This window comes from Dipteris shenzhenensis, chromosome 25 (genome assembly GCF_047967505.1).
Source record: "Dipteris shenzhenensis isolate YYH24624 ecotype China chromosome 25, Dip_SZ_1.0, whole genome shotgun sequence".
NCBI classification, from domain to species: Eukaryota; Viridiplantae; Streptophyta; class Polypodiopsida; order Gleicheniales; family Dipteridaceae; genus Dipteris; species Dipteris shenzhenensis.
Window position 1 is genome coordinate 12,379,877 of NC_141620.1, and position 24,833 is coordinate 12,404,709.

At 46.4% G+C, this 24,833-nt stretch overlaps 1 protein-coding gene across 1 annotated transcript in view; it reads right to left on the bottom strand.

The window, feature by feature from the left end:
* LOC147885465 (calcium-transporting ATPase 10, plasma membrane-type-like) overlaps nucleotides 1-24,833 on the bottom strand; it is a 550,097-nt gene that overhangs the window by 153,485 nt on the left and 371,779 nt on the right. Inside the window, exons 20-22 of the mRNA XM_087397042.1 lie at nucleotides 23,836-23,985; nucleotides 13,485-13,601; nucleotides 13,277-13,375 (exon numbers count right to left, since the gene is read on the bottom strand). Coding sequence (XP_087253168.1) covers nucleotides 13,277-13,375; nucleotides 13,485-13,601; nucleotides 23,836-23,985 — 366 coding nt within the window. The remainder of the gene's footprint in view (nucleotides 1-13,276; nucleotides 13,376-13,484; nucleotides 13,602-23,835; nucleotides 23,986-24,833) is intronic.

Here is a 24,833-nt window from a genome sequence, read left to right on the forward strand (position 1 = left end):
TGCCACTCTAGGGATTGTATCACTTAACTTAAGAGGCCTGTACGAAACTTTTTATGGAGTGGTCTAGATGGCACATCTGATGTTATAGCCAGGGTGGCTTGGAAGACCTTGATTCTTCCTACAAGAGAAGGGGGTTTGAATATCATCGACTCGGATCTACAGTGCAGAGCTTCACTCTACAAGGTCGTAGTGAGAGGACTTATGCCACGGCAAGAGCCTTGGAAGGATTTCTTTATCAGATGCATACAGTCTCGCACGCCCACTTTAGGAGAGCATTGGACACACATTACCAGATGGGTTTTCACCACAGCCCACCTCATATCTCCCTCTTCCCCTCTTATGGTTGCTATCCTGAAAGCATGGGCTAACTTTTGGAGTACTCTTCGCAGGATTCCCCCATCCACCCGTGAAGAGATTGAAAGGCAGCCTATCATGTGGAATGATAGGATTTAGGATGAGCATGGCAGACCACTTGGAGCTTCTCCCTACATGCAGTGGCCAAGATGGGAGAGGGACCCTGCATCTACTGTGGGAGCATGGAAAGCCTTTAGGAAGCCTCCTCCGACAAGCCCAGATGGTTCTTAATATTAGAGGGAGTACAAGGAGAGTCGGATAGATTGATGTAGCCTTGCCCTTGGATTTGGGTGGACACAGATGACATGCCTATTACTTACTCCACCTGGATGGGAGCATTTTCCAAGCTGGGAGTTCCTTTACAGGTGATTGCTTTTCATGACACACATGAGGATGCCTTAGTCTTTGATGTTTTTCCGGGGGGCAGGCTATCCAGATCCACAAACGATATCTTGTTGGAGGTACTGTTTCAGCCAGTCAGGATAGTGGGCTTCATGGAGCATGGCTCTCTTTCACACTGGTACTTGGATTCTGACCCGCTTCTCATCACCCTGGGCTCATGGAGTCTGTGGCTCTATGGAGGTGTCCCAATTAAGTTTTTGCAGTGGGACCCTAGGGAATGGGAATGGATAGATGAAGGGCACCGAGAGAAGGGCATCCCCTTCTTTTGTTACACGGTTAGTAATGCCAAAAAATTCCAACTCAGCTCTGTAGGGGTTGGAGGCCTACTAGAGCTCATCATTGGAAGAACTTTCAGATTTTGGCTGACTTGCAGAAATTTTTTTGGCAGAGGCTCTGGAAATCCTCATTCCTCTAAGGTGTTTTTTATTACATGCTTAGCATGTTGTATTTCCGCATAGAGCTTGCTCTAGCGAGTTTCTTTCTTACTTAATAGAAGTCTCTTTTTTGCAAAAAAAAAAGAATGCTAGAGTTTTATTGGCATTGGCAATAATCTTGTCTTTCATGCTCGCATGAAACACGTTATAAAACATCATCACTATATACGGGATTGTATTTCAGATGGCTTCATTGACCTTATCTATGGTTCTATTGAGGGCAATGTGACGTATATCTTCAAAAGCCACCTCTTTTCACATGGAATCAACATGGCTTGGGGATCAGAGACATTACAACAATGTCAAGGGGGGTTGTAAAATGACATTGTTTCTTTTGTACTCACATAGGTTGCTATACCAACATGTGGATGAATTTGTGCAACCATGGTACTTCAGGTATAGTAGGTACTTCTTATGGGATTGCAGACAGGCGAGATTTATTTGGATGGGGGTAGCCAGGATTTTCAGTCACTTTGCCCATTCCCCACTTTTTATGACTTGGGGCTCGGTGGCTTGGCTTTCTCTTACAGGACCTCAGGTTTTCTACGAGGGAGTTGACTCCTCTCGGGCCATTTCAGTTCGACGTAATCGGATTGAGTCTTGCTCGTTGGATGTGGTACCATGCCGTCCGTTTACAGCTGTACATGCCTCTGTGGATACTTCTTGGGAGATTCTAGCGAGCATAGCAGCCTGGCATATCTGGAGAGCCAGATGCACAGAGGCTATGGAGGGTACTCAGGTTCATCCCTCACATACATTGGCTAGTATCTGAATAGACATCGTACACACTCTGATGGCCGTATGGATGGGTATGCAGGGGGACTCCCATGTAGCCTTAGCTAGGAGGGCTTCTTTCTTCAGGGAATGGAAGGATTCTCCTTTCTTCTCTTAAACTACTACAGGGTTGAGATGGCACTTTCAGCCTCAGCCTTGGTTTTTTCCCACCTCACTCTGAGGGGTTTTTATTTATCCTCATGATTTCATGATGTATTCCGCTTTGAGCTTGCTCTCGCGGGTTTTTGTTCTTACTTAATAGAAGTCTTTTTCATGGAAAAAAAAAAAAAGGTATAGCAGGTACTTCTGAGATTATTCTAGAGTACTTCAGCCATATCATTGAGGGGGGATTTGTAGACACATACAATGATATGATGGTGTAGGGTAGACTAGGCCTTAGTCTATTTTCTAGTATAGTGCTTTGGTACTATATATATACCAAGTACTTGTACTTTCATTTGATAGAGCATTCTATTAGAGTTTCTGTGTGACCACTTCTTATAACTTGTGTTCATAACCTTTCTCCATTTGTTCCTTCAACATAACATCAGACTACAGACCACTTGTCATGGATATATTTAGGGAAAGCAGCCACTAGTGTGGAGGATGAATTGCTAGATGTTGGACTTTTTGGAGTTGCTTCACTTATGGATGAATGCTTGTTTTCTGTAAATTTCTGTCCACCATGGTATGCTAATGTAGTTCAACTATTGTCCACCGGTCACTTTTCTCAAGGGCTGACACACAAGCCGCACCTTTCAAATTGATTGCACATCAATCATACAAGTTGGGGAAGGATCACATCTTGCGGTGTGCGTGCTTGTCTGAGGGGGGGGATCCTTCCACTTTCAAAAGTATTACCAGAGGCCTGGGGCCACTAGTGTGAGGAGAAATTAGCGAAGTGACACTGGTGTCGTGCATGCAGGACCATGTTGTTAACGACAGAATGCATGAGGACGATGGTGTCACCGAAGGTGTACGCAAGTGCAAGAGTGATGAAAGCCTAGCAAAACAACGTTACAAGAGCCATCCTTTAACATGAAGGAAAGAGAACTCAATCCACATGACACAGGGACCGTTATACCAAGTGAAGTGGGATAAAGAGGGAATTACATGGGGTGAAGGAGAGCTACAGAGATGGAGGGAAGCATAGTATTCAGAGTAGAAGAGACGTACACCATAGGAAACCACAATTTCACACTAGGAGAGCTCCTCGGCCTCCAACCTCCTTGTCACTCTCATGTTCCCCTTACAATCATAGAATTAACCTTTCCCTTCTTTCCCCACCCCTTCATCCCCTCTGCTCCCATGGATGGTCCCTTTCTCTAGCTGAGAATCTTATCCCCTTCTTCCCATTGGTGGTGGCTCTGTGTCTCTTAGCCGTTCCACCCCTAGGACTCTTCATGGCTTCAACCACTTTTCTTTCCATCCCCCTCCCAATTGGAGATATGATTATCCCATGTGCACCTCTCTGTGGCCCGCTGTGTGCTACTTAGCCCTCTGACTCCTTCGGTAAGCATTTATCTTCTCCATGTGAGCTCCTGGCTAGCTGCCCCTCTGCAGCCCCATTGACATAGTTCTGACATGATCACTTAGGTGGACTCGCAAGAGATCTCGCCGTGGTACACAAGTGACCATAGTTATCTCTAGTTGGCATAGTCGTCGTCGCCTGTTTGACATGGCGACATAGTTGTCACCTTGTTCGCTTGCCAATGTAGTTGTGACCTAGTCAGCTCGCTGACATAGTTGTCATCTGTTCAGCTCACCAATATCATTGTCACCTGGTCAGCTCACTAACATAGTTGTCACCTGGTTGGAATGGCTTGAGCTTGAATGCTTGAACTTGAATATTTGCAATAGTTCCCCCGCCCACTTTCATTCGCTGTCCCGGTGAATGGGTCAAAATCTTTTCCACAAGTGTAGTAGAGTACAAGGTTGTCCCATGAGTGAAGGAGAGTACAAGGGTGTCACCTTTAAAAATTACTAGGGCTCGTGGCCCCATAGCACCAAACAAAATAAAGCAATGTCTCACTACCTGATAGAGGAAACATAAACAAAATAGAAGAGTATGTAGAGTATACTCATGGCCTTAGAATCGATGAAAACAACTCAAAATTAAAATATGACACTTGCTATGCACATCTACCATGTGAAACAATAAGTCCCATGTACATCACCGAGGAAAAAGACCCTTGTATCACCTCAGACATCTCCAAAGAAAAACATGTCTAGGAGCAAATGCTTGCTAGATCAAGAGAACAGTAAACCAAACTCCTATATACAAAAGTGAGAGCTCTCCGATCAAAAGGAAAATCAAGTCTCATGCCCAAAGAGCCTCATGGAGCTGCAGATCCTCCCAATCGTGTATTGTCCTACTTCTCCTCAATTGTATCCATGATATTCCATAAGTTCTCATACTTTCCCTTATCCAAAAACATGTCTAGGAGCAAATGCTTGCTGGATCAAGAGAACAGTAAACCAAAAACTCCTATATACAAAAGTGAGAGCTCTCTGATCAGAAGGAAAATCAAGTCTCATGCCCAGAGAGCCTCATGGAGCTGCAGATACTCCCGATCATGTATATACAAAAGTGAGAGCTCTCCGATCAGAAGGAAAACCAAGTCTCATGCCCAGAGAGCCTCATGGAGCTGCAGATCCTCCCGATCTTGTATTGTCCTACTCCTCCTCAATTGTATTCATGATATTCCATAAGTTCTCATACTTTTCCTTATATCGATGATAGGCCGACCGGTAGTGATCATGGCGCGATTAGAGAAGAGCGAGCTCATCTTGCAGATAGGAAAGTAGTTGTTGCATGGGTTGATGCGATGTCTCAAGAGAGGCATTGCACGTGGTCATGTTTGCAAGCTCTGTTTTGATTTCAGCGGCGGCATGCTCCAATGTATGGCGTTCCTCAAGCCTAGTACACTCTTCGTGCAATGCTACTAGCTGAGATATGAGTGTCTGTCTTCCCCATCCCTCTTGCTCTAAGCGTTATTGCTTGTTAAGATCTTCTTGTTCTTTGTGTTAGAGTGCCTCTTTTGCTATAAGCTGTGACTCCCATTCCTACTACTGTGTGTGTGTGGGACGCTCGTATTCCAACCAAAGTTGTTGCATCTGGAATAATATGCATTGAATATGCCCTGTGGGGTTGAGAAGCATTGCACCAAGCTGAGTAAACGTGTCATCAACGATCCGCTATGCCATGTGAATGGATTGCTTCGCCGAAACATAGTGGTCCACATAGGTCAACTTGTCTGCCTAGTCAAGGATCTGACCAAAGTCCTCAAAAACCCCTACCATGGAGTGATCTTCCAATTTGTCAAAATCCTCCACAAGGGTGAGGGAATCCATACTAAGAATGCATGCAAGAGCTGTAGATATGATAGATCCAACTATCAAGGCGTTGCACAACAAAATTGTTAAGACCTGGTCAATATCCTCCTCCATATCCACCACGAGAGAGCGTGAGTGCTTGAGCTCATGAAGGAGTTTCTGGTAATCCTGAGTCTGCACCTGGCTCTGTGCATCAATGGAGAATGATTGTCTCAAGGATGCTGCAATATAGAGGTCTAGCATATCGTTCGCTTGGAGAGGAGGAAAGCCAGCCTCAAGGGATAAGAAAGTAGCTACAAAAACAGTGGGACACCTACTCGAGGTGCAATTGTGTCAGGTGGCCCTGTCCGGTGTGTCACCGAGGGGAAATAACTATAGGAGCTGAGGAATTTACCACCAAGGGGAGAGAAGGAGCATGCTATCTTGATGAGGGAGCAAACACCACACTGAGAGGAGCAATGCCAAAGAAAGATCAAAACCACTAGATGCCTGATCCAATGGTGCCCTATAGGGGGAAGTACCTCCATAGACTCAATGAGTGGTAGGGAAAGTGGAACAAACTGGTCCTTTGAGGACACCAGAAGAGCTGCAGAATCATCATGGATGGAGGAGGCAATGATGGGATAAGTGACCGAACATATAGGAGAACGGATGCGCAATGGCCATACAATCGTCTCTGATCCTATTCTTGCTGAGAGAATTGCTATCACTTGGCCCCCTGACCCCACTGGAGGAGTATCTTGGACATCAATCACCTACTGGAGACATCCTAGTAGTGGAAGAAGTGGGGATGCCATAGGGGAGGGATGGAGATTAGGGGACGGAGGACAGGTGGTAGGAGGAGGTACAGGGGTAGGATGGAGAGTAGGGAAGTAAGATGGAAGAGTGGGGGAAGCTGAAGAGATGGAAGGGATAATAAGAGAGGAAGGTGGAGGGGTGGCAACACCTATAGGAGACGTGAAGGTCGGAGGTGAAGGAAGAAGATGTGTCGGAGGGCAAGGGCAAGCTGCACTCCACTGATGCAAAAAGTATGTAAGATGGGGGCCACATGTGCAAGTATGTGTACCTTGATGCTTGCATACAATACTTCAAAATGTGGAGCAAAAGATTGCAGCTAAGTCGTACGGCACAGTTGGGTGATGAAAAGGGCGTGGAGGGCTAGCCGAATACCCTTGGTGATGAAAAAATGACCTGGTGCTGAATATATGTTCAAGAAGAGGTATCAAGTGAGTATGGCCTCCTTGCTTTTCCCATAGATTGCTTTGCGACACTTGTGTCCCTGCCGTTGAGATTTACATTGTGTAAGGAAGGAGAGAAGCAATTGTGACTCCCCAAAAGCAGGCTAGACTGGCAGAGTGGGGAAGGTGAAGATAAGATGACACCAGAGCAGGTGTAAGAGTGTCATGCACATCTTCCCATCCACCAAGGGAAAAACCACTTTGTCAAACTATGAGAGGGACAATGCCCCAATCTTTGAGGAGGATAAAATAGATGAGAGTGAGGGATTGGGATCAAGCAAGAGTTTAAAGGCAACCTTCACCGTGGAATGAGTCAACGTGGGATGAGAAGGGGAGGTGTCGTTGAGGGCATGAGATCTTGCTAGAGGAGTATAGTCCAAACCATTGTGATCCAAACTGGATGCTGAAGCACTGCGAGATGAGATGGGTGAAGCCCCCTGTGATGCATGGACACGATCCTCATCTGAAATCACTATGATATTTGGTCGAGCATCTACTCGAGGGCGTTTTGACGTGGAATGTCTCCGGGGGAGTTCCTAGAAGGTTTGCTCTAGGAAACCTGCATGGGGAGTGGAGAACGCCCAGGTGTGGGATCAAGATGAGCCTTGGAACTCATAGCATAGAACGAAATAAAGAGGGTATCCTTAGGTAGAAGAAGCTTGTACTTCTTTTTAGATTTTGGCATGACCCCTCCTGAGTTGAGGGGGAGTGCCATAGGAAAGGTGAGGAGGTAGGATAGGTGAGGAGAATGTGTGAAGGGATGGCTAGGTGATGCAAGAGGGCAAGAGGGCAAGAGGGCGGTGCACATAGGAGAGGCTGAGAGAGGGGATGTGTGTGGGAGAGGCGAGAGGGGGGGGGGGAGGTTGCGTGATGGAGAGGCGAGGGAGGGAGGGGGGGGGGGCTGCTTGTAGGAGAGGCGAGAGAGGGAGGGGGGAGGCTGATTGTAGGAGAGGCACGAGAGGGAGGGGGGGTGCGCAATGGAGAGGTGAGGGCGGAGAGGAGGTTGAGAGAGTGAGGAGGGGGCTGTGTAGGAGAGGCGAGAAGCATAGAAAAGGTGAGGAGGGGGGGGGGGGCCTGTGTAGGAGAGGAAAGGGGGCTGCATAGGAGAGGCGAGATAGGGGAGGTGAGAGAGGGAGGGGGGGCTGTGGAGGAGAGGTGAGAGAGGGAGGGGGGGCTGCATAGGAGAGGCGAGAGAGGGGAGGGGAGGCCAAGAGGGAGAGAGGGGGGATGTGCGTAGGATAGGGAGGGTGGCGCAAGGGGAGGGAAGAGGGTGGATTAGGGGGGCGGTGGTGCAAGGGGAGGGAAGAGAGTGGAGCAAGGAGGTGGGTGGAAGAAGATGATGATAGGGAGGCACGCGGGCTGCCAAATGGTGCAAGAGAGAACACAAATCTTGAGTGGTGGTGAAATAGAGGGGGGTGAGCTAAAAATAGCGAGGCTAAAACAAAAATAGCCAACTTTATCCCTAATTAGCAAGAGATTGCTAAACATAGCGAGAGCTTGCCAATCTTAGCGAGTATCCCGAAAATAGCAAAGAGTTGTTCCAAGAGTTGACGAATGGTCACTGGGATGACGAGGTGACAAGGTGGTCACTAATATGACCGAGTGACGATATTGTCAATGGGATGACGAGGTTGTCACTGGGATAACAAGGTGACGAGGTTTTCACTGGGATAACAAGGTGACGATTAAGGATGACCAAGTGACAAGGTGTTCAAAGGGATGACGAGGTGACAAGGTTGTCACTGGGATGACAAGGTGACAAGGTTGTCACTAGGGTGACCATTGACAAGGAGATAACTAAGTTGACCATGGTGAAAGGGGGTGACAAGGATGTCACTAGAATGACCAAGTGACAATAGCGTCCATGGTGATATGGGGTTACAAGGTTGTTAGTAGAAAGTCCAAGCAACAAGAGTGATCATGGCAAAATGGGGTGACAAGGTTGTCACTAAAAAGTCCAAGCGACAAGAGTGATCATGGCAAAACGCAGTGACAACTTGCCAATGGGAAGACCAGGTGATGAGAGTGAGCATAGAGAATTGGGGTGACAAGGTTGTCATTGGAAGACCAAGGGGACAAGAGTGTCATGGGGAAATAGGTTGTCACCTTGTCACTGGGAAGACCAAGTGTGAGAGTGACTGAGAGTGACTATGGTGAAACGGGGTGACAAGGTTGTTATGTGATAACCAAGGTGAAAAGAGTGAAGAGTGTGTGAATAGGTGAAAAGGGATGGAGTGGTGACAAGAGTATTCATGGTGAATCGAGGTGACAAGGTTGTCACTAGAATGACCCAGTGACAAGAGTGATCATGGTGAAACAAGGTGACAAGGTTGTCACCGTGATAACCAAGGTGAAAAGAGTGAAGATTGGGTGAAAGGGTGAAAGGGGATGGAGTGGGTGACAAGAGTGTTCATGGTGAAACGGGGTGACAAGGTCATCATGTGATAACCAAGGTGAACAGAGTGAAGAGTGTGTGAACAGGGTGAAAGGGGATGGAGTGGGTGACAAGAGTGTTCATGGTGAAACGTGGGGACAAGGTTGTCACTAGGATGACCCAGTGAAGAGAAGAGTGATCATAGTGAAACGGGGTGACAAGGTTGTCACCGTGATAACCAGTTGAAGTGGTGTACCCAGTGCTCACCTTGTATGCTATCATGTAGGCAAAAAGGGCGGCTAGTAGTAGAACATCCCAATCCATCAAGGAATGAAGACTTAAATGAGACACAATATGAGACATGTCTGATTGGAGCTCTCAGCCAAGCCATTGGCTTGAGGGTAGTATGAGCTAGATGTTTTGTGAATGAGTTGTAGTTGGGTGATGAGGTCAGCGATGGCATCATTGGGAAAATAGGTACCTCTTTCACTCATCAATTCCTTAAGACATCCAAACCTAGAGATGACTTGATCATACAAGAATGAGGCCACGACTTGTGTAGTGTATGTTTTCATGGCCTTAGCCTCCACCCAATTGGATGGCTTGTGTTTCGTGAGGGAGCACACACTGCCTTGAGATGTGGTCTTTCCCTAGCTTATACTGCTATCTTGCAATCAATTTGAAAGGAGCAGCCTAAACAATCAGTCTCCACTTTTGTGCTAAGGTTAGCTCTTTGGGGAACTCACCAGTAGACAACAAATGTACAATGTTTACATACCATAGTGGAAAGCAGTCGACCGCAAACAGGCAATCATTTTTTAGTATCGTGACACCGACACAGAAGAGACCCGCATTTAGTAGGTCATCATGAAGTCCCATGGTTGCTTCACCTGAACAGATATGGTGACAAACAATCTGCAAGTTGATGCAATCGGCTTGCTCTCACTAGGATATCAAAGTCAAACTCTTGGAAAAGAAGTATCCATCTGCTCAGTCTCCCCCCCAAGCGTGGGTTTCTTCAACAAGTATTTGAGAGCTTGATGATCAATAATTATAATAAACTTACAGCCCAGGATGCTCGCACTTTATCATGGTATAGACCATGCCCAAGCCCTTGCATTCAGTGGTGCTATAGTTTCTTTCTGTTGCGTTGAGTTGTCTACTTGTGAACTACATATGTATGTCCAGTTTGTGCCCTTCATCCGGTTGGGCCAATATCACACCAACAATTGCCAGCTCACTTGCATCTACATGTACATGGAAGACAACAGCCCATTGAGGTTGCCACAACGCCTTCACTAGATGGTCCTTAATATTGTTAAATGCCAGCTGTTACTACTGTTGAGGTGCAAACCAGACAAAAGATTGTTCCTGGCAAAGGAGTTTCGTCAGTGCCACCACTATGTCGGCATAGAACCGGATGAATATTCTATAATAACCCACATGTCCCAAAAAGGACTTCACTTCTCAGGGTGTGCAAGGAATAGGCAAGGTCAATATCACCTCCACCTTTGCTGGGTCCGTGGTCATTCCCTCAGCCGAGACAATGTGGCCAAGGAGAAAACCTCGGAAGGCGAGGAAGAAGCATTTGTTAGGATTTAAGCATAACCTATCTTCTCTGCACTTGTCAAAAACCCACCTCAACTTATTGATGTGATCAGTTTGGACAGTAGGTTTAATGTGAGTTGCATCCTTACCATTGAAAGCCGAGAAGTCATTGAAAAATATCTCAAGAAACTTTTCGATGTTCTCCTAGAAGAGTTTGGTGACAAGATGTTGAAACGTTGCCAGCGCATTGCACAGACCAAAGGGAATCATCCGGTAAGCATACGTCTCCCATTGGGTGACGAAAGTAGTCTTTAACTAATCTTGCTCTCTGACTCGAACCTGGTTATACCCACTGTATCCATCCATGAAGGAGTATAGAGCATGACCAGCTATGGTTTCTATCACCCTATCAATGAAGGGGAGAGGGAACCTATCCATGCGTGCGGCTGCATTCAAACTCCTAGAGTGGACACAGATACAAAGTTTGACAATCTCTCTTTTGGGCACCACTACAATGCCACTGACCCATTCAAAATAGTCAACAGGGTAGATCAACCCCACTTGCTCCACCTTTTGAATATCAGCATGGACAGTCTTACCATAGTTAGGATTCATGCGGTATGGTACCCTGATCACCGGGTTTTCTTCCAGAGACAGATCGATGTGATGTTCCATGAACTCAACTGATACTCCCTTTAAATCTTTGTATGAGTAGGCAAAGACATTGACTTGCTCTTGCAAAAAGTCAGACAATGCAGCAAGGAGATAATCATGCTCCCAGACCCAACTGGCTACCTTGAGATGTTGTGGTTGGTGTCCCAATGTTGAGATACCTCCAATCCCGGGCATGGTCTACTTGGGGTATGCTTGTTGATGTAGAGTTGTTTAGTTCCTCTGCTCCTACTGCTTGGTGCGCAGGAGTAACATCCAAAGGAAAATCCCCTGTTACTTCTTCCATCCAAGACCTCGGAAAGGACAGCTAGGTGTCTTCTTGACATGGTTGAGATGTGGAGTCAGCACTTGGAGACATCTTCTTTATGCCTCTTTGTGCTTGCTTGAGGATTCCTCTGTACGGTAGTCCTTCCATCTCGTATGTAGTTTCGAGAACCTCTTGTGTCATTGGAAGGTATGAGTAGGGAAAGGTATGTGACATCTTCTTCTCCTTGTGTGCTGTGGACTTGCCTGTTGTGTTTGAAGTTCCAGACTCCAACGCGAATGTGAACGCTTCCTCCAAGTTGTCTTGTCTCTTGGCCCCTCCTATATTGGTTAGTATACACAAAGGAGTCAACTATCCTTCCAAGAGTCATCTCTGGCACCACTCGCCTTCGGGTAACATTATTCAGTATGTGATCATCCTCCTTTAGTACTGTCACTGTGCTCAGCCAGTTCATCATCTTCCTATATAGCACTATTAGTCAGAAAGACTCTTGTGCATGAAAGGCATACTCTGCTCTTTGATCTAACAAAATCTGCTAGTGAGCCCTTGCTGCAAAGCAAGGCATTCCTGAATCCAAGCATCGTGTGGCCTCTTCTGCTCATCTCTCTGTAAGGATGCCAACTACTGGCAAACACCAATCTCTCGTCTAAGAATCTCACATCTCCTGGTACTCGCAACCACATGGTAGAAGTCACTAATATCAGAGAAGGCACGTGCCAAATGTGATGGGAAAGACACTCCACCCTTTTTGTCTAAAGTTAACTCAACCATGTTGAAGTCGCCACCAATGATCCAAGAATCTGCAATGGGGGCCCAAGAGAGTAACTCCTTTCAAAAGGAGATCCGCTCCCCTCTGTTGTTGGGAGCATAAAGATTGAGAAGACCAATCTTATGCCCTCCAATCAAAATAATGATCCATTGAGCTCTAGAAGGGGAGATAATACCATGACCAACAACCAAGGGGAGAATAGAAAGTGAGACCGAAATGCAAGTACCTCCCCTTGTGCCCATAGCAGGCGACCAGAAGGTATGTCCTGAAAGCAGTTTGTCGGACTTAGAGCAATCACTATCATCCAGCTTGTGTTCCTGGATAAAAAGGATATCAATAGCACCTCCAGTGACACCTAGATGAAGCTGGTTTTGGATCAGTTGCCTACAGCGACGGTGTGGAACTCCGCCTAGGCCCTGTATGTTCCAGCTGACTATCCTCATCGACAGGAGGATGTTGGATGGAAAAGCTTACCCGACCTAGTAGAGGAGACCAGCTTCCCCTGGGCCGAAACACTCGTGCTGAGGGCAAGAAACTCAACAGGTGAAAGGATCCCTACACCTACTGAAAGGGAGGCTCTGTCAAAAGGAATCCCAATGACCGGGACCCATGAGGTGGAGGGCACAAAGTCCTCATCATCCATGAATGCCGTTGAATCTACCAGTTCCAAAAAAGAATTCCTGATAAGCAAGTCTGGCCGAGGAGTGTGAAGAAGATCTGCACTCGTAGAAGATGGAAGAGAAGGACCTGCCAGGCCTCTATCAGCAGAACAGGAGTTGGGGGTTGAGGAGGCCTGTGGCTGGGGTGAAGAGGAATCAGGATCCCTCATCTACGCTTGCACTTTCTCGGTTGTCTTGACTGTGGCATGAACAGTCTACGGGAAGAAGTACATGTATCCCCCTTGTGGTCAAAAACCAAGGGGTCAGAAACCAAAGTGACTGGGGCTGGTGGATCTAAAGGCCCGTCCTGATGTGGAATTGTAGTGTCTGGGGCTGCAGCAACATCCACCTTTGGATTCCAAGGTAGTATTTAACCTACCCACTTACATTCACCCAAATAAAAATCAGTTCTGGATTGGATTATAAGATTCTATTAGATTCCAAAGATCACCTTTACAATGGAGGCAAAGTTGTCATCTAAAATGATTATATCTGCACTTTCTTTTGCAACTTCAGTTCCAGCTATTCCCATTGCCAAACCAATAGATGCCTGCAGATACCAAACCAGCAACTAAAGTTACACCAAATTAATTTCACAAATTTTCCTTGGAACATGAAAGTTTAACAGATGTATGCTACAAAAACATACAAAAAGGGACCTCGTGAAGTGCTGGGGCATCATTGGTTCCATCACCAGTCACAGCAACTATATCTCCCATTTCCAGAAGCCTCTTTACCAAGGTATGCTTATCTGTGGGAGAAGAGCGAGCCATTACCTGAACACAAGTAAATTCTTTTAAAACTCAATCAAACAATGAATTCTCACATACAAATGCTAGAAAAACCTAGAGCACGTTATAATACTCATTATTGTACATCTCCAGATAATATTAAGAGACTTAAGATTGTTGACTCCTTGTGTAAAACATTACACTTAGTAAAATTTGAAAAAACCACCAAATTAACAAGTCAATGCAAGATGTTTACAAACATGGGTCCTAAGTAGACATGTCAATTTATTCAGTATATTTCATCAAGTTATGCCCATCTCCTAAACAGAAAGATGATCCTCCACTCTATTTATCTCTTTTCCTTTGTTAGTTAATTTATTCGGTATAATTCATCAAGTTATGCCGATCTCCTAAATAGAAAGATGATCCTCTACTCTATTTATCCATTTGCCTTTGTTAGTCCATTACGTATAAACACTCATTATTGTACATCTCATAATAATATTAAGAGGCTTAAGATTGTTGACTACTTTGTGTAAAACATTACACTTAGTAGTAGAAAGTTGGGAAGCCACCAAATTAACATGTCAATGCAAGATGTTTACAAACATGGATCCTAAGCATGAATATCAATTTATTCAGTATATTTCATCAAGTTATGCCCATCTCCTAAATAGAAAGATGATCCTCTACTCTAGTTATCTCTTTGCCTTTGTTAGTTGATTAGGTGTTTGTTTCTTTTGAACCTCAATGAATAAAATCCTTGACAGATGACGTTGTTCCTTTTTTTGGGGAAAAAAATAAACTTCCATTAAGTAAGAATTAAACCCCAGGAGCAAGGTCAACGCGGAAATACGTCATGCAATGCATAAGAAAAAACTCCTCAAAAAGAGGTAGAAAATAACCAAGGTTGAGGCTGAAAATGCGACCTCAATCCAGTTCAAGTCTCAAAGAAGGGGGAGCCCCTCCATTCCCTGAGCAAAATAGCCCTCCTCAAAAGCTGCCGGAGAGGATCCTTACATAACTCTCCAAATGGCCATCAGTCTATGTATAGTGTTTGTCCATATACTGGCCAAATTGTGGGAGGGGTGAACCTAGGATCCATCCAAAGCCTCTGTGCATCTGGATCTCCAAATATGCTACACTGATATGCTTGCCAGTATCTCCCAAGAAGAGTCCACTAAGGCATGCACAGCCTTGAAGGGTAAGGCAGGATATCATCCAGTGAACATGAGTTGACCAAGTGTTAGTCTTATTGCTAGGACCCAATATGATTCATGTCTCTCAAAAAAGACATGAGGCACCAAAAGAGAAAGCCAAGCAACTAAAGACCCATGTCATGAAGAAGGGGAATAGAACAAAAGAGCTGAAAATCCTAGCAATCCCCTTCCAAATAATCCTAGTCTGTTTGCAATCCCTTAAGCAATGCTGAATTCTCTCCACAACAAAAAGGCAACAAGGATAGGTAGGGTCCCTAAACCTAGATCTCCATAGGTTCATCCATAAAATGAAAGCCAAAAGAAAAGAGTGATTTTTCTATTCCTGTGGGATTTCCAAAGTCTCCTCCATAAGTTTTTATGCGATCAATAGAAATATGAAAACTATCCCAATGCAGAGCTTTGAGAGGCCTCCAAGCTCTATAGCAGCTGACCTCCTGGTATTACTGCCAATATAAAGAAAGAAGGGGAGGCTCTTCTCTTGGTACCCTTCGTCAATTTACTCCCATTCTCGTGGGTTCCACTACAAGAACTTTATGGGAACATCTCCATAAAGCCAAAACCTCCATGATCCTAGGGAAACGAGAAGAGGTTCAGGATCCAAGTTCCAGTGAAAATCAAAACCAAACTCCACATAACCCAAGATCTTGACAGGCTAAAATGCTCTCTCTAAGAAGATGTCATTTGTGGATCTGGATAGCGTGCCTCTTGAATGCACATAAAAAACCAATGCATCCTCTGCAGAGATGGATGCTATCCTGAAGAACAATGCCTGGGACTTAGTGGCCAGGCCCCCGCGATGGAAAGTCATTGGCACTAAGTGGGTATACAAACTTAAATACAAATCAGATGGCAGCTTGGATAAGTATAAAGCAAGGTTAGTGGTGAAAGGTTTTGCTCGAACCGAAGGCATGGATTTTGATGAAACTTTTGCTCCCACAGCCCGCATGGTTACTATCCGGACAGTGATTGCCCTTGCTGCCCAATTCCAGTGGCCTATTTCCAACGTTGTCTTATCCAACTTGAGCTTCTTCCACCTCTCTTACCTTTCCTTGATGAGCTCTTCTCCTTTCTTTAGCTACAAAGACGTCCTAGAGTAGTGCTGTTTCTGTTGCTCTCTCTATGACCTGCAGACGATGTGATGCTTCTATCTGGATTTGGAAGCTAAGTTTGTAAGTGGTTGGATAGGCCCATTTTTCATTGCCAAACTTATTCCAAGTGGCAGAGTCTACTTGGCCACTTTGGAAGGCAGACTCCTACCTGCACCAGTGAATGGGTCACGCATCAAGAGGTACCATGATCAATCAGGAAACACCCTCCTAATCCTTGTATAGACACTCTTGTCTTCTCCTTCCCCAGTGATATCTTCTCCCTCTGAATGCCACTTTCTCTCTCTACATGGGTCCTTCTCTTTCCACCTGAGTGTCACTTTCTCTCTCTAAGTGAGGCCTCCCTTTTTCACCTCTTGCCACTTTCTCTCTCTAAGCGAGGCCTCCCTTTTTCACCCCGTGCCACTTTCTCTCTCTAAGTGCGACCTCCCCTCTTCATCCTGTACCACTTTTTCTCTCTAAGTGAGGCCACCCTCTAAATGTGGCTCTCCTTTTTTTTTCACTCCGTGTCACTTTCTCTCTCTAACTACAGTCTCCCCTTTGCATCCTATGTCACAACCTTCTCTTCCCACCCTCTGTCCAACCCCCACCTCTCTCTTACAAATTCCTTGTCTTTCCACTCTCTGTCCAACTCCCCACCTCTCTCTTACAAACACCTTCTCTTTCCACCCTCTGTCCAAACCCCACCTCTCTCTTATAAACACCTTCTCTTTCCACCCTCTGTCCACCTCCCACCTCTCTCTTACAAACGCCTTCTCTTTCCACTCTCTGTCCAACCCCCACCTCTCTCTTACAAACACCTTCTCTTTCCACCCTATGTCCAACCCCCTATCTCTCTCTTACAGAACCCTTCTCTTTCCGCCCTATGTCCAACCCCCACCTCTCTTTTACAAACCCCTTCTCTTTCCACCCTCTGTCCAACCCCTCACCTCTTTCTTACAAAATCCTTCCCTTTCCACCCTATGTCCATCCCCTACCTCTCTCTTACAAAACCCTTCTCTTTCCACCCTATGTCCAACCCCCTACCTCTCTCTTATAAAATCCTTCCCTTTCCACCCTATGTCCATCCCCTACCTCTCTCTTACAAAACCCCTCTCTTTCCACTGTCCAACTCCCACCTCTCTCTTACAAACCCCTTCTCTTTCCACCCTCTATCCAACCCCCCACCTCTCTCTTACAAACCCCTTCTCTTTCCACCCTATGTCCATCCCCTACCTCTCTCTTACAAAACCCTTCTCTTTCCACCCTATGTCCAACCCCCACCTCTCTCTCACAAACACCTTCTCTTACCACCCTTTGTCCACCTCTACCTCTCTCTTACAAACTCATTCCCTTTCCATCCTCTAACCACCTCTACCTCCCTCTTACAAACACCTTTTCTCTCCACCCTATGTCACTCCCCCACCTCTCTCCTACCAATACTTTCTCTCTCCACCCTTTGTCACACTCATCTCTTTTTCTTACCAAAACCTCCTCTTTCCATCTCCCATCATCTTGGCGATGCACTTTCAACCTATTATTAGCACTTCGCTAAATTTGGCGAATATGCTAAATATGGCGAATATGCTAAATTTGGTAGATATGCTATTTTTGGTGGATTAGGATAAGGTTGGTGGATTTGCTTTTTGGCTCTCTCTCCCCTCCATCGGTTCTCTCCACCAAACGCTCTATTTTTAGCCTTTCTTGTTTTTGGTTCACTCCGCTCCCGATTCCTCTCCCCTTTCCTCCATCAATTGAATACCTCCCCTTTTTCCTTTCTTGTTTTTGGTGCCCAACTATCCTCCTTCCTCTCAGCTCCCTCCCTCCCACATCACTCCCCTTTCCCCTTTCTTGTTTTTGGCGACCAACTCTCCTCCTCCCTCTCAGCTCCCTCCCTCCCACATCAGCTCCCCTCCTTGGTGGCCAGCTCTCTCCCTCTCCAAGCAGCTCCCTCTCCCTCTACCCGCCTCCTCCCTACATCTACGCCCCCCTCCCTCTCCCTCTACCCGCCACCCTCCCCACCCTCTACGCCCCCCCTCTCTCCCCCCCTCCCCCCTCTCCTGCGCAACCCCCTCTCCCCCCCCCCCTCCCCCCCTCTCCTACGCAAAACACCCCCCCCCCTCTCCCTCTACCCACCACCCTCCCTACCCTCTATGCCCCCCCTTCTCCCCCCCCTCCCCCCCTATCCTGCGCAACCCCCCCTCCCTCTCGCTCTACCCGCCACCCTCCCCACCCTCTATGCCCCCCCCTCTCCCCCTTCCCTCCCCCCTCTCCTGTGCAACCCCATCCCCCCCCCCTCCTCCCTCTCCTACGCAAACCCCCCTCCCTCTCCCTCTACCCGCCACCCTCCCCACCCTCTTACCCCCCCCCCCCCTCTATCCCCCCCTCCCCCCTCTCCTGTGCAACCCCCTCTCCCCCCCCCCTTCCCCCCTCTCCAGCACAACCCTCCCCCCTCTCCCTCTACCCGACTACTTTCCCCCCTCCCCCTTCTCCTGTGCAACCCCCTCTCCCCCCCCCTTCCCCCCTCTCTTGTGCAACCCTCCCCCCTCTCCCTCTACGCACCCCCTCTGCCCCCCCCCTCTCTTGCGCAACCCCCTCTCCCCCCCCTCTCCAACGCAACCCTCCCCCCTCTCCCTCTACCCGCCTACTCTCCCCCCCCCTCCCCCCTCTCTAGCGCAACCCTCCCCCCTCTCCCCCTACCCGCCTACTCTCCCCCCTCCCCCCTCTCCTGCGTAACCCCCTCTTCCCCCCCTCCCCCCTCTCCAATGCAACACTCCCCCCTCTCCCTCTACCTGCCTACTCTCCCCCCCCCTCCCCCCTTTCCTACGCAACCCCCTCTCCCCCCCCTCCTCCCTCTCCAACGCCCCCCTCTCCCTCTACCCGCCTACTCTCCCCCCCCCTCCCCCCTCTCCTGCGCAACCCCCTCCCCCTGTCTTGCGCAACCCCCTCTCCCCCCCCTCCACCCTCTCCAGTGCAACCCTCCCCCCCTCTCCCTCTACCCCCCTTCTCCTCCCTAACCTCTACGTCACCCCCTCTCCTCTCTCCTTGTACCCACCGCCTTTCCCCCTCGTCACCCCTCCCTCCCTATACTTCTACATCCACCCTCTTCCTCTACCTCTCCACCTGCACCCCTCCCGCTTACTGACTCCACCCTCCCTCCCTCTCTACATGGCTCGGCTCTACGGGCATCCTATCAACCTCCTCTCTCGAGTCTCATCCTGTCCTTCTGGCAACTCAGCCTGCATTGGTGGCTTTGCTAAAGAATTCTCTTGTACCAGATTCCGGGCTCCTATCTTGTTAACCTCGACATCAACTCCTCCTCCTCCCTCTTTGCCTCTCCAGACCTTGACATCGACACCCCCTCCTCACTCTTTTCCTCTCCATACGACGCAACTGGGCCTTCCGGCAATTGGGCCTACATTGGTGGCTGTGCTAAAGAATCTTCGCCACTCTAGATTTCAACATCGACACCCCCTCCTCACTCTTTTCCTCTCCATATGATGCCATCATTCATGCCTACTCGTGTCCCTCACCACAAGTACAAACCCAGATTACCCCGAGATACTCTATTTGTTTTTTTCCATAGGGCTTGGGCAGGCCACAGAACAAGATCTAGACCACCCTCCATGGCATCACTTGGCAAACACACCACATATGACCTAGGTGCCGGGTCCACACCACATAGCACTTCCAAACAACCTCGAGTAGTTGCAGATTCACCTCCCTCCAACAATCAAAACACCATCCAAGGCATCCAGTGGGCACAGTACCGGTGGCGGTGATTTGGTCCCACAAGGTACAGCTTGTGATCTTCCACCCCTTGCTTTATCTTCTTGATCATTCGGGTGGTTTTTAAACCTTTCCTTGATCCCACACTCAAGCTATCTAGCATCTTGTCACCTAATCAGATAACCTGCATGTCTCTCATGGAGTTTGATGCTGTCACACTTTCCCAAGTGGACGTCCAAATGTGTACTGCATTTATTCAATCATATGACTTTGCAACAGACACATTTGGATTCTTGAATTCCCGTCATATGTTCACTCCTAGTCTCGTATCCACATATCTCCGTCTTCCCACACTTCCCTTTTTGCCACCTCACACCGACTCACTCACATTCCTGTCCTTCTTGTCTACGTGTAAACCTCATTGTCGGGGACATGAGTGCAAGAAGGTTCTCGAGGCAAACAGCAGAGAGGCACTTTTAGTGAGGTATTTGTTCACGCACTTCTACTCTGCGGGTCGGGCTGCCCTTGAGGATTGCCTCCAGAGTCACAAGCAGGAATGGGAAGCAGAAATGAAAACACTATGCAGCCAGCATGCGGCAGCTCTTGCAACTTTGCAAAGCCAGAATGCCATAGAGGTGACCAGATCACACAGTCAAAGGAGTCACTGTCTTTCTCAGAGATTTCCAAGGAAAAATCAAAATGTAGAGTGGTTGAATTGGAAAAGAAGTGATCATCCATGGAGGAAGAATTCACAGATCTTCGGACACAGTTGGCCACCCTCCAAACTTCCCAGTCCACCTTGCAAGGGCAAAAGGATCATTACTACAGGCAATACCACCGGTATAAAGCCAAGTATGAAAATCTGAGAAATGTGATGGACACGCTTGAGGATGAGGAGGAAACACCCCATCCACAGCTACATATGACTGGGGCAGAGCAAAGGGATGAGAAAAAGGCCACAGAGCCACATATGAAAGCGGAAGAGGAGAAGGCTGAGGAGAAGGCTACTGATAACCTCCCTTAGTAATTTACTACATGGGTTTTTGGGTTTTTTTGCACTATTATATTTTTTTCCAAGCTGCTTGGCTCTCAATTTAAATATCAAGGTGTTTTATCTCAGGATGCACTCAGTTTTTTTGGCAATTTTCCATGCTGTCCCTTATGAAGCAGCAATTTAATTTTCATGTTTCAACTTAATACAAATTTTGGAATTTCTCCCACAGCCAACCACATGATCTGTACCATTTTCTTTTCCTACTCCATCACCATATCAATGGTTTGTAAGTTCATTTTTTCTTGGACGGGTTCATCCTTCATTTCTATTGACCAGGACAGTGAATGATAGTGGCGGAGGAAACTGTTACAATAGAAACACCCCTGACCACATGACGACAGCCGTTGACCACTTGTCGATAGGGGTTGACCACATGACGACATGTGTTGATCACATGTTGACCATGTGTCAACACAAGTCAGTCACATGACAGGAGGAGTTGATCACACGGGTTCACCCAGGAGTACTATCCGAGGCAACCATGTATCGACACATGTCAACCACAGGTCGACATAGGTCAACCAGGAGTATCATGTCCAAGGCGATCTTATCGAGAGCTACGCACATGGAGAGTGAGCTTAGCACATGGAGCAATCAGGAGTATTTACATTTACATAGTGGTTCAGTGATTCAGTGGTGTGGTGATTCAGCTCACCTGCACATGGAGAATTTACACCATCCTGACTAGAAGAGGCTAATCAGGGAGTTAGGAAGTTGCCGTAGCCATCAAGAGAGCCAATAGTGCAACGGCTATCCTCAACATCTAAGGAGATAAGAGGATGACCAATGGGAAGAAAGGGGGAGATTCTTAGCGAAGAAGGGACCCTCCAAGGCGGGGGATGAGGATGAAGGTGAAGGTGGAGAAGGGGAGGGGACATTGAGTATTGGGCATTCAGCATTCGGCATTGGAGCGGGAGAAAGGAGAGTGAGGAGAGATAGAGGCTGGAGCTACGAGCTTGCCAAGGAGAGAGTGTGGAGAGACTTGTGTGTATTCTCTATCTACTATGGGGATAGACTGTGTGTTCTTGTGACTTGCGACTGGTGACTTGGAGACACTAGTCTAGTGATATGTACTTTGGCCATCTGGGCCACTTTCTCATTCTTCTTGTCTCTTTCTGATATGGGGATTGTTCACTAGTGTATGACGAGATTTTCTTATTCTTCTTATGTTGTGGAGTTCTCAAGTGATTGTCATTTAGCATAGTGCACTCATACAATCGTTGTTCACTGCAGTATAGCATACGGCACTCACACACCACTGCACGGTGCACTCTGTGCGATCCATTGCATTAGAGCATTGCAACACTCATGCTTCTCACGCCAGCAGCCTTTGGCCTCCGGTAACACCTCCGAAAGGATAGGAACCCCTCCCCTCAAACAGGGAGGGGCTGAGGGAGGGTGAGGGGGAGGGCAATGGAGGGGGAGGGAGGGAGGGGCTGAGGGAGAGGGGGCAGCAAGGGTTGGGGAGGAGCAGCAGCTCACAAATCTTGCACCCAACACCACAACAGTAGCAATTTGATGACCAGCGCCATGAAGTATAATAGCTCGAGCTTCCCCATGCCAAGATTGCCACAAACATGATGAAAACTGTCCCAATTGATGCTTACAGCTCCATGCGGCTGAAAACAGTCCCCAACTAAAGTGAGAAATGTCTACCAGCAGTCCCCAGCTTGTGACTTGCAGTAACCCGAGCTTCCAAATGCCACGAGAAAGCTGGAAAAGGCCTCCAAATGATATGCAGCATTCAGTACACAGCAGTCAGCTCCACACAATGAATTAGCAACATTTTCTTGCAGCAGCAACAACGAGATGAGGTCTCCATGCAGGAGCTGCTGCCAGCTCCACAAATCAGCTCTTTTTGCAGCAATCCATGAAGTCTCCATGTTGCAGCTCCACAAATCAGGAGCCTTTGAGACGATATTCACAGCCAAGATAAAGAAAAGACTTGAGGTGAAGGAGGAGAAGATGATGAAGGAAAAAGAGGAAATGAAGAGGAGGAAGGTGATGAAGATGCTAGAGCTCAATAAAGGAGAAGGCAGCAATGAAGAGACTAAGGTAAGCTCTTCATGAGGTAAGACGGAAAGTAGCTTCTTTTGGCCTCCCTCATTCCCTTGAAGAAGCAAGGAGGAAGGAAGAGAGGAGAGCTGGCTTTGATACCATGTGTTGGAGCAAAGAGTAGGGAGAGGAGGTGGGGTAGGAAGAGGAAAGTAAAGATAGCAACTAATGGAAATGGAAAGAACTGAAAGAGAAATGAAAGTACTAAACCAATGAAAGACTTACATTGTGAAAACTTGAGGTTGACTCCAATGATGTGACACACAATCACAAGTTCAACCTTGTATAATCTAGACATTGGATATAGAGTACCAAAGTGCATATGGGATATCTCCCAATATCGAACGTGACATCCATGGGACACACTAGACTAAAACACACAAAACACTCACTCAAATTCACTCCATTTCCTAACAGACTCATTATGTTATTCTAAGCCACCCTCATCACTTGAGGATTTATATTTATTTTTTCTTTGTGTATCTATGTTGAATTTAGTTGCATGTTTTGGTCACATAGTTTCTTTAGGTGAAGCGTGAAAACCTTCCGCATAGACAAAGGAAGAGTTCTCATGGCAAAGCCATTTTGAGCCCTTTTTTGTTGAAGATCATGGTATCAAGGAGTTTGGAGAACTAGCAAAGATTTCCTGATGGTACCAATACGAGAATAGTTGGAAATTCAAGGACTTGTTACATAAATTTATACAAAGAAGTATAGAGGTAGTAACAACAATATTGTCTTCATTACTTGTTGCACAAGGGGAAAAGGAGAAAATGAAAAAGTTAGAGGGGGAGGAGAGGGAAAATGGGAGCAAAGACCTATTATAAATGTCATACGATTTATTTTTGCATCAAATCAATATTTCTTAATTTTCATGCATTATGGTGACTTGTGGTATATGGAGATAAATTAAAGTAAAAGGTGCTCTGGTGTAAAAATATAGAAAGCATTCAAAATTGGTCTTAAACAAATAAATTGGCTTGAATTTTCCACATTTGAAACTGGTCTTAAACAAATAAATTGGCTTGAATTTTCCACATTAGTTACAAATATCCATTCAATTCCATAATCTCAAAATGTAAAGTATGTTTCTCAACATCACACATTTGGGTTACGTGGAAATACTCAATACGAACTTGTAAGGATGGTATGATTTTGTATTGGTCATCTTTTGACATCTCGCGGAATTGTTTTCCTTCAATTGCAACCCCTGGTTCCTTAAATATACCACATTCACTTGCAATTGCCTTAGCTGTCATTAGGTTGTCTCCAGTAACCATCCGCACCTGTCAACCCATACCAAAGTCCAAAAACAATGCCTTTTTTAGCCAAAGCCAAGGCCTTAGGAAAGGTATTCTTGTTGAATGAAAACTCTTTTGCAAAATGGACTCCTGAAGGAAGGAGCTATAGACCCCGCGATGGCTGCAGTATATCCACCCTTCATTGGATTGAAAATCAACCCCTTAATTGTTTTTTTCACATATCATTTTCAACTGCCTCTGCTTTAAGACGTTTGTAACCATGTGGACCAAGGAAAAACTTTGAAAACAATAGAATAAACAAAGTAGGGCAGATTAATACTATATTGTGACCCATGACAATACCCAAACTACTTAAGACAAAATGTAGCCCTATATCATACCTTAATTTCCCTATAGCACTCAAAAATTTTGATTTATAGTGAAGGTAGATGAGAATCCATTATTGCTTCTAGCTCCACAACTTAGGTATTTTATTTTTTAGGAAACGATTTAGGTTGTATTAAGTACAGTAAAAGATGTTTCATCAAACTAAGAATAGGATTGGAAAAGACCAACATTTTGTCATCCACTCAAAAAGTATAAGAAATAGAGCAAGTATGCTTTAACATGGAAAACATCCCCATTAAGTAGGAAGCGACTTTTGGGGAAGACTTGCACTAGTGATTAAGAGATCTGCAACGATTTCATATTGTCAAATGTGCGCTAGAATACATACTTTGATCCCGTGTTTGGTTCAAAGAAACCTTTCTCACCTTTGGCTAATTTTGAATAGGCAAAGTCTGTGCCTGCAAATATGGTAATGTTGCTCTTCCAATTCCAATAGAAAAAGCATTCACTTTCATAGGTGTGGGGATCCTTTCCCTTGTGGACTT